This window comes from Odocoileus virginianus, chromosome 27, assembly GCF_023699985.2.
Source record: "Odocoileus virginianus isolate 20LAN1187 ecotype Illinois chromosome 27, Ovbor_1.2, whole genome shotgun sequence".
Classification (NCBI taxonomy): domain Eukaryota; kingdom Metazoa; phylum Chordata; class Mammalia; order Artiodactyla; family Cervidae; genus Odocoileus; species Odocoileus virginianus.
In genome coordinates, this window is record NC_069700.1 from 16,998,214 (window position 1) to 17,017,347 (window position 19,134).

The 19,134-nt window shown below is 40.3% G+C and overlaps 1 protein-coding gene across 9 annotated transcripts in view; it reads left to right on the forward strand.

The window, feature by feature from the left end:
• The window catches only part of CARMIL1 (capping protein regulator and myosin 1 linker 1), a 303,717-nt gene that overhangs the window by 145,766 nt on the left and 138,817 nt on the right, over positions 1-19,134 (forward strand). For all 9 annotated transcript variants that reach the window (XM_070456237.1, XM_070456241.1, XM_070456242.1 and 6 more), the window contains 3 exons: positions 4,677-4,774; positions 5,116-5,186; positions 5,421-5,494. In XM_070456237.1, the coding sequence (XP_070312338.1) occupies positions 4,677-4,774; positions 5,116-5,186; positions 5,421-5,494 (243 nt within the window). The remainder of the gene's footprint in view (positions 1-4,676; positions 4,775-5,115; positions 5,187-5,420; positions 5,495-19,134) is intronic.

The window sequence follows — 19,134 nt, forward strand, 5'->3', positions numbered from 1 at the left end:
AGTCCATGAGGTCACAAAGAGTCACACGTGATGAGCAACTAACATTTTCACACTTTTTCCTCTTTGTTTTGAGAGGTTGGCTGTTGTTGGCGGTGGGCCCCAGGGAGAGTTCTGTGGGGGAAATGGCAGAGGTTGGAGGCCGGAGGCAGATGCAAGGGCAGGTGCAACTGCAACTTTGCTTGCCTTAGGAGGACAGCAACCAGCCTCTTGCAGTTAGAATTGGGAGACTGCAGATATCACTGTGAGACAAAGATAAAGCCGCCTGGAGAGAGCCCAAATAAAAGCCTCTGGGATTGGCAGTAGGGAGCTAGTGAGGGCTTTTCAACTTTAGAATAAAATGACAGCTACTCTTAAGGGAGAGTCAGTCTTGTAGCACTGCTTTATGAGCCTGGGGGAAGAGAGCCCCAGAATGAAACTGAAAGGTGTCAGATTGTCTGAATATTTTGGGGGGAGGGGTGAGACGCTAGGCAGATTAATGTACTTCTCCATGCCTCAGTGTCCTCTGTAAAATGGGAATAATGATAGTCATGCAGTTTTGTGAGGATTAGATTAACTCCTGTTGACTGCTTAACAAATGCTCCACAAATCTTAGCTGTATGGCCTGCTATTGTCTTTACCCGGAAGCACCAGGATGAAAGCCTTCATGTTGGGAAGGAAATGAGTGATGTTTGTAGGGAGAGTCTTTGATGTTTATGAGTTTTTAAATTATTTTATGTTTGTGTATAAATTGATTGCGTTTCTTTGATTTTTTTGTTGTTAAATGTGGCAAATACACCCTTTTTTAGGTAAGACAATAGTAACCTCCTAACATGATTTTCTTCTCAGGCTTTCAGCATATTTGATTATTCTTTCATATACGTGACAGTGTGAAAGTTGGCTGGGTATTAGTGTCAGTAAGTTAGGACAGTGCGTCTTTACTACCATGATAGGGATAATATTGCAAATCCCTCTTCAAGTCAAAAGCTGGTTAAGTTTGAAAAGGGAAAGGAAAGTGAAAGTCACTCAGTTGCTCTACATTTTGTGATCCCGTGGACCATACAGTCCATGGAATTCTCCAGGCAAGAATACTGGAGTGGGTAGCCTTTCCCTTCTCCAGCAGATCTTCCTGACCCAGGAATCGGACCAGGGTCTCCTGCAGGCAGATTCTTTACCAACTGAGCTATCAGGGAAGCCCTAAGTTTGAAAAGATGAGGTTATTGTGAAGAGAAGTGGCAAAACGGGAGTTAATGTGTCAACAATGGAAAGGTGCTTTACAGACTCTGGGAGTTTCTATACTTTTCTAAAGAAGTAGGTACCCCTTTGTGGTGTGGTTTGCATCAATAAAACATGTCCTCTTCTGGAGACAGCTACATGTTGTATAGGGTGAGCGCTGGAAGTAAATTTTTGATAAACCAATTAATTTAACCTGATTAAAATAATTTGTTTATTTTTTTCCATGTCAACAATGTAAGTATGAGGTTTGCATAGAGAGCAGGCATGCTTGTAACTTGAGTTCACTATTCTTGTCACATAAACTATTTTCTGACTCTTGTGTAAATTAAATGCACATAATCCCTGGTGGTTCAGATGGTAAAGAATTCACCTGCAATACAGGAGACCTGGGTTCGATCCCTGGGTTGGGAAGCTCCCCTGGAGAAGGGAATGGCTACCCACTCCAGTATTCTTGCCTGGAGAATTCCACCGGACAGAGGAGCCTGGTGGGCTACAGTCCGTGGGGCCACAAAGAGTCGGACACGACTGAGCGACTAAGCATACACAATGTAAATGTAGTTGGTTCAACTGCGTAGGTGCCACCTATCAGTAAGTGGTAGGATGTATTAATACATATCCATTTGCTAGGATTTTGGTTTACGTGTTATGACATTTCCTCTGACAGCAATTTCATGTCTGTCTTTCTGTCTGACATGCATGGTGTGTGTGTGTGTGTGTGAGTGAGCGCATGTGAGCGGGTGCCTTGTGGTGCATACACAGATGGCTTTTTGCTGTTACTTTGCTGCAGGCATAACCCATGTGGGGTAGATTTTTCCTTTCCTCATTTTCTGTGTCCCCTGTTAGATACAAAAGAAACAGTTGCTGCCTTCTGGATGTTTAGTTCTTACGAGTTTCTCTCTTGTGTAAATAAATACACTTGTTTCGTGAGACTACTTTAGTCCCTGATACCTAATTTTTTTTTTTTTTCCTTTCTGAAAAAAGAAAAAGGAAAATGAGAACTGTTACAGGATGAGAGCTACTTGGTAAAGCTCAGATAGATACTTTGGAAGGGTGGTTTTGAAGGTGAGGGAAAATGACAGGTGTAGCCTCCTCAAGCAGGAAACCTTTCACATGGACGTCTACACTAGCTACTTCCCTCACCATCCAGGTGATTTTTTTCTGCCCCCAAGTGTGACTTTCTATGCTGTTTTGGGAATAAAATTAGACTCTGGTTTCTGAACCAGATTAGTTTATTTGCCACTATAATCCTAGGCTGCCATCTTCCTATATCTAATCCTTCCAGCTTCCTGCCTTTTTTTCGGTTTTTGACTAGCTTAATTTCCTCCTGTGTGTCATTGAAACAACATGCTCTACAGTTCAGCCGAAATAAAGCAAGATTTTAGAAGACAAATGTGATCTCAGATAAAGCCAGACATAAATCTAGTTTAGTGTGTCCATGGTTTTACTTAATTCATCTGTGTAAATGCTTCTGTTTCCAACTGCTCCACTCCATCTTTGCATAATAGCTGGCTTTGCTTTCTTGTAACCAGAAAATACCAGAATGATGGTACTGAACCAGGGTGAACCATTCCGAATTGCCAGATTCTGTCATATCACTTTCATTATGAACATCTTAAACCCACAGTTGCCCCCAAATTAAGAACTTTCAGAATCGTGGGGGTTAATTGCAGATGTGTTATAGATGTGAAATAGAGAAAAATTATGCTGCATTTAGGGGATGTCATAATTTACCCAAGAATTTGAAGGAATTACTGGCATTTGACTTCAGTTGGTTATATTGTCATATGTTTCAATCAAAAAGATTATAAAGAAGTAGGAGTATATTTCAATGCTAGCAGAATGCTTGTACTTAAATGTTTGGGTAGGTATTTGAGGTTTTCTCTAGGAGTAGAACAGGCCAACTAGGCAACTTGTTAGACTCCAGCACATTTTATCTGGAATATTCATCCAATTAGAAAATGGAAGTGACTGGGAACATTTTTCTCTACAAGGTGATTGAAATTCGTAAGGGTGAGGATTATACACATACCCAGCATTCTTTTAACTCATTAAAGATTAAAATAATGTTCAACTAGCTTAAAAAAAAGATTAAAATGATGTTTAGTTTGACTTCATATGTTTATTTCACACTTTGCACCCAGGGTCTGTCATGGTCCTGGGTGATTCCGACCTGCCAACAGCCTTCCTCACAGCCTGTGACCTCTTCCCTCCTCCCCACTTTACCCTTGGTGGACATATCCTCGGCCTGTCATCTCCTGGCACGGCTTCTCCTGGGGGTGAAATCATTATTTTGTCATCTCTCTTGAGCTGCAGTCCCTAGTCTATTTCATTTTCTCTTCCTTGGAGGTACCCATACGTGGACTTTTGGGGGGCCTCCTGGCCGTGGATCCCTTGACTTTCACCTTTCCACCTCCTTTCTGCCTTCCGTTCCTTCCTGTCCACCAAGCCCCACGGTGTCCATCACTTCAGCGGGGCCCTGTCAATATCCTCCACTCCTTCTGTCCCCACTGTGTTCCTGGCTCGCCTGCCTGGAAAGCCTGCCTCGCTGCAGCGAGCAGTCTGCCTTGCCTCCAGCCCACACTGGGGCAGCCAGGAGGTGCAGGAGAAGGTCCCACAGCTGCTCAGCTTGCTGCCACCAGCAGTTCAGGCCTTTCACTCTCCCTGGCTCCTAACAGTCTCAGGAGCTTCTTTTTCATTTCTCGAGTTATTTACTCTGTTTCCGAAGTTTGCTGCAGGCTTCTCTCTGACCCCTGTACATGTTTGTTTCCAGTGCTCTCTGTTCGTCTCACACTCCTTGTGCCGTCTCTATGTGGCTCCTCTCCTCGTTGCCAGGAGAATGAAACCCCCACCCCTTCATTTGACCTCTGAGGTGTCCCTGTGACCTGGTTCCCACTTAGCTCCCAGCCTTCTCTGTCCCCTCCTCACTGTCGCACATGATTTGCTAACTGATTTGGAGTGCGTTCAGTCTGGTAAGCACAAGCTCCCTGGGATTGTAGTCCAGAGGACAAGAGAGCAGAGAGCAGCTCTTCCAGGGTGCGATGCTCAGGTTCTTGATGGATGTTTGCACTATTGAAGGGCAGAGGAGGAGGCTTGCGCTTTAGTTCCTTGAAAATTAGTAATTTATATTTAATATACACATAATTCATAAATTATTATTGTTAGATAATTTATTAAGTGGAACACACCAGTTTTTAACTACTCTAATAAAATTAATGTTATGAAAGAACTAAATAACATGGAGAATATTTGCATTGTTAGATACCTTTAGCTTATTATTAAGTTTCTATAGTTCTCCAGCTCCCTAGTCTCAAAAAAAAAGATGGAATTATATTTACCAAAATGAAAATGATACCCATTCTTTGTTTAAAAATAAAAAAAAGGTATATCACAAAATAAACTTCTGAGTGCAGTTCAGAAAACTTGATTTTTGAAATGTGGTGGTGTTGTCATTGTTGCCCTTACAGAAGAATCATGAAAAAAGTCTTCATGGAGCCATCTGAGCGCCTGGCCAGCCTCCAAGCTCTGTGGGACAGCCAGACTGTGGCCGAGCAGGGCCCCTGTGGTGAGCGTGCCTTTTAAAACCAAAAAATAAATGGTTGGATGGATGCCCTTTTGCCAGGAAGCTAAGTCTGTCTATTCCTAGTGTGCTACTGTAAAGGTGCAATTACTTTTAAGGTGTAATTAGCACTGCACAGACTTTAGATTGGTGGACAAACGTCCTATATTTAAGCTGTATTGCATCCTGCTATGTACTTACTATAAAACACGGGGGAGAATTTTTGCTGTTTTCCCCAAACGGAAAGAATAATCAACATTGTTAACGTCGGCCATATTTAAGCTTTTAAATTTTACCTTAAAAATCATTTGGTCGAAAACCCGTCACACTTCTATTGTCTGATTCAGGTGGATTTTCTCAAATGTATGCCTGTGTTTGTGACTGGCTTGGATTTTCATACAGGGAAGAAGTACAATGGGTAAGTGTATGCACGCACACACACTGTCTCACACACACCTGGAGAGTATTCCAATATTTGGCTTATTTCTCCTCTCCTTGCGCGCCCTCCCCCCCATTCATTGCTTGCTTAAAAATCTTCCTTCTTCAGATTATATAAAAATCTGCCTATGTCATTGTCTGATTCTCTTTGTATCTCTCTTGCATCTTTGATCATTTGCCGAGACTATTTACATAACTAAATTGTTTCAAATAGGATGTGGATACAATTTATCTGACACAAGACACCAGGGAATTGAATTTACAAGACTTCAGTCATCTTGACCACAGGTAAGCTACTTATTTTTTCCTTCCTTTTTTTCACTCCTGATTGTGCTTTCAGAGCTGACCTTGTCTGTCAGTACTTAACTGTGTTCATTATCTCCAGAGACTCCTTTCCCGAGAGGAATCAGGAGAACCTAAGAATCTCTGAATTTTGCTTTTTCCTGTTTCCGATGTGTTCATCACTATAAAGGGTTTGGAATGGGGGTGCATGAGTGTACCTCAACTTATAAACTGTGGAAACAGTTTAATTCTTGGGTTCGCATGCCAGCCCACAAGTCTATTTAATCTACCTTGTGTATAAATTCTAGTACTATTTTGCCTAATAACCATTTAGAACATTTTTCTATGAGGGAACTTTGTGCTGAAATCCTAACAAATGACTTTTAGTTTACAATTTCTTTCTGTAACCAGAATGGCTAGGGTTTATATGTATATATTGGTGGAAATCAATTTTCCAGTATCTACCTTAATCATAAGGTAGATATCAACTAATACCTGGTAATAAAACCATGAAATGTGTTACAAGTTATTTGAGAGACTTTAGGTTTTAGGACATTAACTTTAATATATTTAGGACTGTGGTTTGTGCGATCAGACCTCAGAGAACCCCAGAGTACTCCCCCCTTCTCTCTGCAAAGGCAGACTCTGCAAAGTGATTTTGCTCCCTGACAAAGCTGAGAATCTGAGAATTGTAAACCTTCCCCTCCCCTCCCCAGACCTTATCTGGTCATTTATACCCACTTATCTCAATCTTCTCAACCCTAGAGAAGGTGTTACCTATTTTTTTGTGTGTGTCAGTCGCTCAGTTGTGTCCGACTCTTTACGACCCCATGGACTGTAGCCCACCAGGCTCCCCTGTCTATGGGATTCTCTAGGCAAGAATACTGGAGTGGGTTGCCATGGGCAGATATGATAGTCCCATTGGAAGGAATCCCAGCTAAAGAAATCGTTCCTCTCTGTTTGGAATGGAGAGAGAAATCTGAGGCTCCATCTGTATTTTTTGTGTCAGTGGTCCCCAGCCTTTTTGGCACTAGGGACCAGTTTTGTGGAAGACAGCAGTTTACCTCCTGCTATATGGCCCAGTTCCTAACAGGCCACAGACCACTCCATGGCCCAGGAGTTGGGGATCCCTGTTTTATGCCATTTGAACAATTGAAATTGTAAAGAGGATGATTGCCTCTTCTTACTGCTGGCATCTAACCTCCAAAATACCAATGCAAATTATTTTGCCACTTACCTGGCAGGAAATCCAGAATTGTAGCAGGGTCCCTGAAGCGTTGTAGCCAACTGAACTGAGTAAAGAAGAAGTATACTGGGTGGATATGACTTACCTCTGCACATCCTGGCCACTGGAGGACAGTGAAGCAAGCCCAGCTGTGTCTGTAGATGTGGCTGAAATGCCTGAAGCCCCGGTTCTCAAGCTTGGATATGACTGTATTTTTGTGGAATAGGCAGTTTTCTCCTGCTTAGAGCCATTCTCCCACTTCCTATGTTTGCGGAAATGTCATACTCGCCATTTAGGCAAGGTGTTTTCTGTGTAGCTTATGAAAACGTGAACTGAGAAACAAAAAGGGAAGATATTTTACTTTGTATTTTTTCAATAAGAACGGAATAGAACATGTAGACTAAGATTAAAATAGGTAGGCCTACAGTATCCCATCTCCATGTTTTTGGTCCCAGGATCTCTGTATATTCTTAAAATGTAGTTGTTTATGTGAGTTTTATCTTTTGGTACTTCTCATATTGGAAATTGAAACTAAAATAAAAAGGTTAAGCCTTTTAAAAATAACATGTTAGCATATAATAAGTTTATGTTAAACCTATTTTATAAAAAAAAGGGTTTTAAAAGTAACTTTTCTGCTAACATAGATACCATTTTTTATAAAAAATAACTAGATTCCATAACAGAAATCAGTCTGCAAGAAAGGTGGCATCAGTTTACCTTTTTGGCAGATGATTTTGATTTCTGACTTAATAGAAGGCAGCTGGATTCTCATATCTGCTGCTGCATTCAGTCTGTTAGGAAAATTTGTTTTGACTGAAGAATTAGGAAGAAAATCAACCATATGCAGATGTGCAGTAAGGATGGAGTATTTTTAATCACCGTTTCACATGATTGCTTGATGTTCTCTTTTGATACTTTACCACAACTCAGCAAGTGTTGGCATTTGACACCATTATCAGTGAACTTCACTCTTTTAGAAACTATTGGTTTACTGAGTTATGCATCGCAATCAGATATTTCACTGTCATACAATAGTGGGGAGATACAGAGGCATTTTAAAACTATCAACACTGATCTTAAAAAAAAATCTTTAAGAATGGCAAACCTTGTCATGCTCATAGTGGCAGATAAAAGTTTCCCACAATTCAAATTTTTGCTTTAAAGATATAATTTTACTGTTGGAGAAAAGTGCTATCAGGTGATTTCCTTGCAGTGACTGGCTAACTTCTTACGTGTTAGAGAAAATATCCACTAACTCCTAAGTCTGAATAACCATACTTTGTCATTTTTTCCATGGTGTTCCATGAGAAGAGAGAGCTAGTTTTGCTAGTAACACTAACATTGAGTGTAAAGAAAATACTTTACATTGAGACAGTTATCACTTTGGTATATAGAGGAAACAGATTGTGTCAACTTCTGTTTTGTTGCATAGAGTATTTAAAAGGCATGTAGTCAGGGGCTGAGATTTAATAAAAAGAGTACTTTTTACTTCTTCATTCAAGGACATTTTTATAAATATTATTTATTTGGGTGCACCAGGTCTTAGTTGTGGCATGTGGGATCTAGTTCCCTGACCAGGGATCCAACCTGGGCCCCTACATCGGGAGTGTGGAGTCTTAGCCATTGGACCACTAGGGAAGTCCCTCATCAAGATCATTCTTAAAATGATAGTAACCTTCATTTGTGTGGTGGTGAAGGATATAGTGACAACTAGTACAGCTTGATGCTACTGCCTTGGTTTGTGCTAAGGCACCAGAAGCTTTTGCCACCGTTGCTTTTGCGCCATCCATGCAATGTCAACATGTTGGAGTGGACATACTTGTTTTAGTATTAGTATGAAGATTTCTTTGAACTTGTGAACCTCTGAGTGAGTCATGAGGTTCCCGGAGTCTGTGGACCATATTTGGAGAACATCCGGTCTGTAGGAATAAAAACATGTAGGGCAGCCTGAGGTGTTTCTTCAGATTTTGTTTATTATATCCTTTGTGATTTTTACAGTTAATAGATTATGCATAGTATCAGTGCTAAACTTTCCACTTAATCCCCTGGGCTTAATTTGGTGATTAAACTACATCTAACTGCTGCGTAGTGTGTGCTTGGTCATGTCCGATTCTCTGTGACCCCAAGGACTGTAGCCTGCCAGGCTCCTCTGTCCATGGAATTTTCCAGGCATGAATACTGGAGTAGGTTGCCATTTCTTTCTCCAGAAACTGTATGTGGAGAAGCTACCAAATACAGTTACTTGAAATATGTAGAGTACTATCCAAATCAAGACTCTTTGTCAAAACTTAGAATTTTCCTGACTAGATTTTTCCTAATTCCTTTGCTGGAGAATTGTTATCTCACCACTAAATATTGCATTAATGGGGTGAATCTACAGAACTTCCCAGGTGGTACAGTGGTAGAGAATCTTCCAGCCAGGGCAGGAGGTGCAAGAGATGTGGGTTCCATCCCTGGGTTGGAAAGATCCCCTGCAGAAGGAAATGGCAAACCACTCCAGTATTCTTGCCTGGAAAATTCCTTGGTCAGAGGAGCCTGGTGGGCTGCAGTCCATGGGGCTGCAAAGAAATCAGACATGACCGAGCACAAGTCATCCTCTACTTTTCTTACTTGCTTAAGGGCTTGAAGGACTTTCTTTTGTTCCCGAGACTCTAATTAGAAGTTGGAAACATTTTCTATAGAAGGCCAGATACTAAATGTTTTAGGCTTTTTGAGGCAAACATTCACTATTGCCATTATGCATCACAGCTGATGTAGCTTGAAACAGTCCTAGACACTGTAACTGAATGAGTGTGATTGTGTTTCAGTAAAACTTTGCAAAAATACATGTTGTGGGCTGTAGCTTGCTGTTCTGCTGTAGATGCAGTCTTCTGATGTGGGATGTATATAACCAAAGGAAATGCAAGATGGGCTGCAAAAAACATTATTGTTGACTCCTTCTAAAATTTCTTATCTTAGTTTTATAACATATACAATCACAATTGTATATTTAGTATATAATAACTGAATCTTAAAAATTTAGAGTTCTCAAAGCTTTTTAACCACAGTGAGCTTGTTTAATAAAAATGGAGACCACTGCTCAAGACATCATCTCTCTGGCTAATGCCTAAGTACTTGACTTTTTTCAGAGTTCTGTCTTAATCACTCTGATCATTAAAATTTATGCCCTCTTCTTGAGGATTTGATTTTCCCCCATAGTTCTTACTGTTAAAATTAGAGCCAGCTTCTGTGCAAGAGACTACTCCCAGTCCTGTTAGATGGCTTGTATTAACAGTATTTTTCTAACCCATGTTGCAACAGATTGTGTTGGATGAACATTTCTCTGTATTAGAATGAGCATACTTACTCATGAAGGAACACTCTGTACTTAAATGGCACAGTAGTTTGGAAGAATTCATAATGGCAGAATTTGAGTGTGATATGGGTCATTTGAGAGGTTTTACAACAAGCCATGTTTGTACTTTTCTCATTTGGGTATGAGTTAGGGAGAAGAGAATGGAGGAATTAGAGGTGCAAGAAGAAAGATTACATGGTTTGTGTGTTCTGGAGTTTGTTAGAAAATAGGAGCAGTAGTTACCAAATGAATCAATGAATTTTCCACTGTGGCAATCAGCTCCCCTGTATCTCTATTTGATCATAATTCAGATACAAATAAGTGGTTTTGTTTACAATTTACATTTATTTAAATGAGATTCTGTATGCTTTTATACATAGCTGCCCCTGAACCTGATCATTCCAGAAGCTGACTTCCTTCTGGAAAGCCATACACCTGTCATACAGTCAGTCTGAATGTTCTCCTGATTGTCCATCACTCAGTTTTATTTTCTTATCCCATTCTTTCTCCGCACTGCATTTGGTCATCAGAGGTAGAAACATCCATTCTTAAGAGTCCTTGAAATCATTAGTGCTCCCATGCTGCTTGAAGTTTCATGAAGGCTGGGCTTTCTCTGTCTTGTTCACATCGTATGACTTGATGCTCTGAAATCAAACCAGTGGTTCAAGGAGGATTTTCAAGGGAAACTGAACTGCTCTTGGGGAGTAGATCAGGATCCTGGGAGGCTGAAGGGATTAATTTTTTACAAGTCCGTCAGATTAGTCAAATACCTTCTTTCCCATACTCAAGTTGATCATTATTACTGTCATGGCATTCTTCAGCCATTTTGCTCTATGTTACCTACTGCAGTTTAGGGCTGAATCTTGTCTAGATTCCTATACAGTTCTGTGTGTTTCTGTCAGTTCACCCACCCAGGTCATTGTCTTCTTGCACCCAGGAATTTGTAGCTTCCTTTTTCTAAGATCAGCTTGGATCCAGAGTGGGAGGTCTGGTTGTAGTGTGTGGTACTGATGTTAATGCTGCAGATCTGGTGACAGGGAAACCAAACATGGTGTTGGCAGCTTTATCATCTGGAACACAGGATGGAGAAAACAGTAATCCCACTGTGACCCCATCACCACTCATAGGAGATGGATTTGGAAGAAGGTGTGGGTCTAGGGACGGGGTGGTGCCCTTGTCATTATTCTCATCACAGAGACCTTATTGATGTCCTCACCTGGGAGCTTCTCTTCTTCAGACATATGCCCAGTGTTCTGATACATGTTATATCATGTGACTTATAGAGCCTCATGAACCAAGAAGAAGCATATGTATCATATTGAGGCTTCCTACAAGCCAGCATACTGCCCATTCTTTTCACTGTAGACCAACCTCTCTGTTTCTGTGTATTCTCCTACTTTACCAGACCCCGTAGGGTCTGCCCAGGAGCTTCAAGGTAGATTTATAAGCGACTGGAATGCTATAATTGATGAATGAATTAATTGATTTTAACTAAGGAACTATCAGAACTACATGTGAACTTAATTTTAAGGGAAGAAACCAACGTAGAATTTCTTATACATCTAAATACGCATGTGTGTATATGTGTACATTTCTGGGAAGGACAGTGAAATTTTGAAAGGGCTTGAGGGAATTTCCCATTTTAAAAGTATTCCTGTGTGTTATAATATATGCAATTAAAAAAATTAAAAATCACAAAAGAAACAAGACTTTACTGGCCATATCATGGGTAGAATTTGATCTAGAGCATTAAGATATCTAAAGAAAGAAAGTCTCAGTTTGATGTAAGCTGGTCAATCATGGGGATTCACTGATAGCTCAGTTGGTAAAGAATCTGGCTGCAATGCAGGAGACACCGGTTTGATTCCTGGGCCAGGAAGATCTGCTGGAGAATGGGCGGGCTACCCACTCCAGTATTCTTCCCTTGTCTTCCCTGGGCTTCCCTTGTCGCTCAGCTGGTAAAGAACTCGCCTGCAATGTGGGATACCTGGGTTTGATCTCTGGGTTGGGAAGATCCCCTGGAGAAGGGAATGGCTACCCACTCCAGTATTCTGGCCTGGAGAATCCTATGGACTTTATAGTCTATAGGGTCACAAAGACTCAGACACGACTGAGTGATGGTTAGTCATGGAAGACTTTACAGGAAAAAGTCATGAAGTCACTTTTGGCAGTTTCCATCCAAGCATTGCCTGGGAGAAAAGGACACTAAGCCAACAGACTTTCAGTATATTGACTCCTTTGTTGATAAACCTATTCCTGTTTTAAGATGAATTCATCAGCTATTTGAGTCTAATACCATTAAAATTTGGATTTATCTAAAAAAAAAAACAATGTAGGACCAGAGACCCTATTGTTGCTGAATAAGCATTCAAGTGTGAGGATGACAGCGATCATGCCGGATCCAGCCAGTCAGTCTCTGGAGAAGAATAGGAATTAGAAAGTGCTTGGAAAATGTCCATTCAGTTATTATTTATAGCTTCCAAAATTTTATTTAAGCACATTCTTAAAATTTGTTCTAGTTTAGGTTATCAATGGGCCAAAAAGACGCATAGATTGAAGAAGGCTTTGTTATACATTTCCCATGGGTGCTCTCAACGGTCTGTGAGCTGACATGTTAAAAATGTAATTACATTGTAATTTGGAGCGGCAGGGAATGATGAGGGTAGAGGTAGTGGTGCTGAAGAGAAGAGAATATATAGCTTTAACTACATCGATTTTTCTTGTTCCCTGAAGATTTTGCAGAGGAGCTAATCTTATCCATCCTCTAAAGACTCAGCGACATGCATCATTGAGCTTCAACTTGGCTCATGAGAGCCCAGCCAGCAGTTCATCCCTTTCAGACTCATGTTTTTGTGTTGTCATATTTTATACTCATCAAGGTGACATTCACGCGCCTGAGACTTTTCACGGAAGAGTTTGGATTAATGTTTGGCAAGGTTGTCCTGAGGCACTGGTTTAATCTTTCCTAATCTAAGCTTCCTTGTCTTTATTCCTGCTCTCATTTGAAAAAGGAAGAAATGCTGCTTGAAGTGTGGAATCAGGTGTGAAGAGCCTTAGCTTCTGCTTCCATTCTTAAATTTCTATAAATAATTCTGTAAAACTGTGGACTCCAGCCTGGGTCAGATGGACTGTGTGGTGAACACAGTTGATGATATATAGAGGAGCGTGGAGAAAGTAATAGAACATATTTTATGCTTATTTTGTTCTTATCTGTTTTGTGTGTGTGCATGTATTTTTTTGTTGTTTTTTTACTGAGCCCCCTCATTGGCTTAATGGATAAAGAACCTGCTTACAATGCAGGAGACACAGGAGATGTGGGTTCAATCCCTGGGATGGATAGCTCCTGTGGAGGAGGAAGTGGCAACCCACTCCAGTATTCTTGCCTGGAGAATCCCATGGATAGAAGACTATGACAGGTTACAGTTCATAGGGTCACAAAGAGTCAGACATGACTAAAGTGACTGAGCGCACACACACTAATATATTAGTACAGGAGTGCATGTATGTAATTAACAGATAAACACACAGATCTGGGGGAGATATGTGCTCAAAATATTGAGTTGGCCAAAAAGTTAATTTTGGTTTTTCTTACAGAAAAACCCAAACAAAGATTTTGGTCAACCTGATACTTTCCAGTTAGGAGGGAATGGTCAAAAAATTTAGAGGCTACTTGTTTAGGCCTCTGACATTGTCCTCATCTATAAAGTGTCTCACATTGGCACGTCTTTCACAGAGTCAGTAAGTGGTCCAATTTATCATTTAATAATCCATAGGACATACTTCTATATAAATTAGAGTATCAGGCAGGATTGGTGTTCCATGACATCTACAATTTTTTAAAACTCTCTAACTCCCAGTTTCCAACTAGATATAAAGGAGAAGAGTTTAAATTATCCCCAGAAAGACTATCAAATGAATATATCAGGAAAATATGACTGTAGTTCTGAGTTTTACCAGCCTTTCTGGAGGAGAGTATATTTCACTGTGTGCACGCAGCAAGCAGGAGAGTGGCCAGACTGCATTCTTGCATGAAATACCTCCTGCAAGCTTTTAAACATTTGTAAAGTTTCCTGGGGGGAGCTGTTCCATTCTGCGGTGCATGGATACACTATAGATGATCATGATGTTGTTCATTGGATTTTTACTCTCTATCTTTGTGCTTTTCTCACATCTATTTTGGGGCTTGCTGGACATCTTTCAAATTTGTTCGTTGATGCTGTCCTGGACTTTTCACACTATTTAAAAATCATAGTGTTTTTACAGTTTCAATGAGTAGAGGCAGGCAGTGGGGAAGAAAGACTAAGGAGGGAAATCTGGCCCCAAAATAATAACTGGAAAAATTAAATTCTTATTAAGTCATATAGATCAGAAAGATTAGAAATTCTAATTCAATAGATTATTGAGAATCGCAGAGAAATTTAGCAAGTGATTTAGACTCTGAATTGCTTGCCAGCTTCTTTTTTTTTTTGCATTTTTGACTTCTTTTAGTAGCCCTCAAATATGAGTTTGTTTTTGATGTCCAGAGGAGCAAGAACACAGCCTTTTTGAGACATCACCTCAGAATATGTCTTAGGATCGGCTTTCAAATTAGAAACTAAGTGGTTGTCCAAATGTGATGAAAGGGGTTTGGAATTTTTGATCTGGAAACCCCTGGATATAACCACGCTGGATTCCCCTGCAGAGTAGATTGAAGACTCTTGACAGTATGATAAGTAGCTGACTTATTAGTGAGATGATAACACAGTGGTTAAGATAATCAGGTCATAGGTCACACTGCCTTGAATCCTGTCTCTTTCCGGACTAAACTTTGTGACCAGCTCTCTAACCTCTCTGTGCCTTGGGAGAGGAGGGTGGGTCTCCATCTGTGAAATGGTGTTAATGACAACGCCTCCCTCCTGGGGTTATTGTGAAGGCTACATGGATTAATAATGTATGTACATGCTAGTACATAAAAATGTTTAAATGAATGCTTTCTATTTGTATTTCCTAAAAGACTTGCCCTGTTTTTAAGTTTCTAACTAAGTGACTAGTTTTCTTAACTGAAAGGAAAAGTTTTAGAGTTACAAAACCTTTTACTGCAGAAAATCTTTGATGTTCAGAGACTGTTTTATGGTCTTTTCTGTATTGCTTCTGTTTTGTTAGTTGTATGCTGGTATTTTCTTCTAGAAAGATATAAGTGAAAAACTTGGTTCTTTTGAGTTTTAAGGGAATGTTTGGATAATTTGAGGTGTCAACTGCGATGAGAAGTAAGAACCCCAACTTTTATTACCAATCCCAGCTAGTAGCTAGGTTGACAACACCACCACACCAACTCTCTATGTAGTATATTTACATCAGGAAAAAGTTAGGGTGTAGGAACTGTCTTGTCTCCGTTCAGCAGAGTATTAAGAAACAGTTCAGCCCCATGACCCCAAAGGATATTCACACTGGATCTTCCTTTTCAGTGTTTGCAGTCTTCAAATGTTTTTGCTCCCACTTTAAGAAGGGTCACATAAGATCATCCATGAAAACACTGTTGCCAGGTTGCCAGGACTGATCAGAGGCGTCCCTCAACTTCTGTAACTCTTCAAGGCCAACTTCAGATCAAAAGCCACATGGTAATGAACAATCTCTTAGAAGGTCAAAGCAAAATGTAGTGGGATACACAATAAAAGGCACGAACTGATGGTAAAAAGCTGTTAACCGCATCCCCCCCAGAGAAAATCAGTCAAGAAGACCAGCCCAGGTGTGTGGAAAACTTTCTATGTTATGTAATATAATCAGCACATTATATAATATAATCATTATGTAGTAATAAGCACCACTTAATGAAAACATAGGAAAGGATTGGTCCTGAGCAACACAGACGCTGTCAGGGAAATCCAGGGAGTTCTTTGCAGGGCGGTGATACCAGTACAGCATGTGAATGCAAATTGAGTTTTTATCCAAGATTTGCTTCTGTGCTCAACTTGTAACTGTGCTCTAAGAAAGCCATCCTGGAAAATGAACTCTCAGAAATGAAAGTAGTTACATCACATCTTGTGTATTTTCTGTTTAAGTGGGACATAATCAGAGGGTGAGGGAGACAGACCCAGGGAGGGTGGGCTGGCAGCCGTCACAGGATTACATTGTCTAACCTGGTGTCACGCGGCGACACTGGTGGACATCTCCATCTGTGCTGTTTCCAGCTTTTGACAACTATGAATATAGCTGTTATGAACAATAATATATACATTTTTATTTCAATAAAAGTTTTTATTTCTCTTGGGTGAATACCCAGGATTGAGATTGCTGAATCATGGTATGTCTTATTTTTGTCGTTTAGTCACCAAGTCATGTGTGACTCTTTGTGACCCCATTGGACAGGTGGTTCTGTGCTAAAGAATCCGTGTGCCCATGCAGGAGATGGGGGTTTGATCCCTGGGTCTGGAAGATCCCCTGGAGAAGGAAATGGCAACCCACTCAAGTATTCTTGCCTGAGAAATCCCATGGATACAGGAGCCCCTTGGGCTACAGTCTATGGGGTTGCAAAAGAGTTGGACACGACTTAGTGACTAAACAACAATGGTAAAAGTGTACATAAAACTTCGTAATAAGACGTCAAACTGTTGCCCACCTTGAGCATGCCATTTGCTTTTCCAACAGCAGTGTATGAGGTTTCATTTGCTCTGCACCCCAGTTAGCACTTAATATTGTCACTTTTTTTAAAAAAAGCAATTCAGTAGGTTTCCAGTGGCATCTTATTTTGGCTTTAAATTGCATTTCTCTAATGGCTAATAATTTTGAGCATCTTTTATGTGCTTATTTACCCTCAGTGTATCTTGCTCGATGAAGTATCTGTTTCGATCTTTCTGCTCATTTAAAACACTTGAGTTGTTTCTCGTTATTGACTTCTGAGAGTTCTTTATACATTTTGAGCACCAAGTCCTTTGTCAGAAATGAGATTTGCAAATATTTTCTCCCAGAATATGGTTGTCTTACCTTTCTCTTAATAGCATCTATTACAGAGTAAAAGTTTTTGATCTTGATAAAGTCCAGTTGATTTATTTTTTTCTTTTATGGATCATGCTTTTGGTGTCAGATCTAAAAACTCTTTGATTAAGCCATACCTTGCTCTGTTGACCATCTCTTCTGGGATGGTAATATATTTCTCATCTAGAACGCTCACTCACTTCCTCTAAAGATCTTTCCTGACTGAAGTCTTTTCATAATTGTTTCTCTTATTTGCACTCTTATTTGCACTGTAGTGCTGCATATTCACCCTATAGCAGAGGGATTATTTCACTCTATTATAGTTGCGTTTATTTTTTGCTAAGCTGTGCTAGGTGGTGAGTATCACAAGCGGAGGGACCTTGCCCTGTGCATCGTTGCCTCACTCCAGTAATTCACGCACCGTGGGTGGCACTCACTGAACAAATAAATGGAGTTGCTGGGCATTTTCAGGTTCCTGTACCTTTGCACGTTGTTGTTATTGTTAAGACACTCAGCCTTGTCTGACTCTTGTGACCCTATGGACTGTAGCCCCCCCCCAGGCTCCTCTGTCCACGGGATTTTCCAGGCAAGAGTACTGGAGTGGGTTGCCATTTCCTTCTCTGGGGATCTTCTTGACCCAGGGATCGAATCTGTGTCTCCTGCATTGGCAGGTGGATGCTTTATTGCTGAGAAGCCTGGGAAGCTTGGAAAGCCTGGGAAGCCTGCCTTTGCACATCCTCTTCCTAATTACTTACGATACTCTATTTCCCTTTCCCTGACTGGTTGGCCCCTCCCTATCTCTCAGGCCTTGCAGACCCTTCCCCATTTGCTCCAGGCTGCAGGACTCATGTCTTCCAATGATCTTAGGGCACTTGGAACATGCTTGCTGTTTCTGTGGTGCTGCAGATGGCTGAGGTCTTTCCACCATTGGAAGACAAAGAGTTGCCTGTACTGGTCACTTAACCCTCAGAGCCTAATATCCCTACCCAGGACTTAGTAGTACTAAATAAATGTTTATTGAATGAATTATGATGTATATTTGTCTTTTTCTAATCTATTTTTGACATTAAAACGCCTAGGCATTAACATAATTTAGAGAAACATTGTGGGCAGACCATGCCAACATGCATGAGCCCCATCATTTTTGTGGACAGTTTTTGCTATAACAAAGTTTTATATCATCCGTAGGACATATTTTATAATTCTTTTAGGTTATGAATATGGATCATTATAGACAAATTTGAAAATATAGTACAAAATTTGTGTTTGAAAAAATTCATATCATCTTTATTGCTACCACCCAGGCAAGGTGTCTGTATAACATCTTGCTGTATTTTTCTTCTGGGAGAAAAAAAAGTGTCTATATTTGTGAGCCTTTATTTCTATTATTTTATATATCAGTTTTATCAATTATGCTCATTGACTCTGATCACACAAATATGCACCTGGAATGCTGTGTATTTTTAAAATTGAATCTTGTACTCCAAACATTTCTGGTATCATTAAGAATTGGATTTGACTTTGAGTGTACCAGAATATTTTCAAGGTTTTTACATGTCCTATGTAGGGTGATGCTGTCCTACCCACTGCATTAACGTGAAACCTGATCCTGTTAATGACGTGCCCTTCAACTCCTGAAAATGAATTCATTATGACAAAAGCCAGCTGTACTTCAAATCTCATCAGGTGACAGAAAACACAATAAAAAGGTTCTGAAGCTAGTCTCTACTTGACATTAAATCCACAAAAGGAAAGGCAGTGAGAATGATTTGCCATCATTCCTGAATGATGAAGTAAGGGAGAGGACTCTCAGATAACATGGGCTTTGAGGGCCCTGTATTATAAGGTGGAATTCACTCTGAGAGAAACTGCAACTGTCATTAGACATCAGTGAGAAATGCCGAGACTTGTTCTGAGCAATTGGTTGGTGGAGAGAGATGAGAGAGATGAGAGAGTGGAGACCCTAAAACAGCTATGGCAAGGGTAGTTGTTCTTGTTTTTTAAATCTGAAACTTGTTTTTTTTTTTAATGTCAAACTTAGCAAGCTTAATAAAGAGGCTTTTTGCTGGAAAAGATGGCATATAATTCCTTGGCATTGTTTTTTTTTTTTTTTTAACCACCTGTGGATGCTCATTT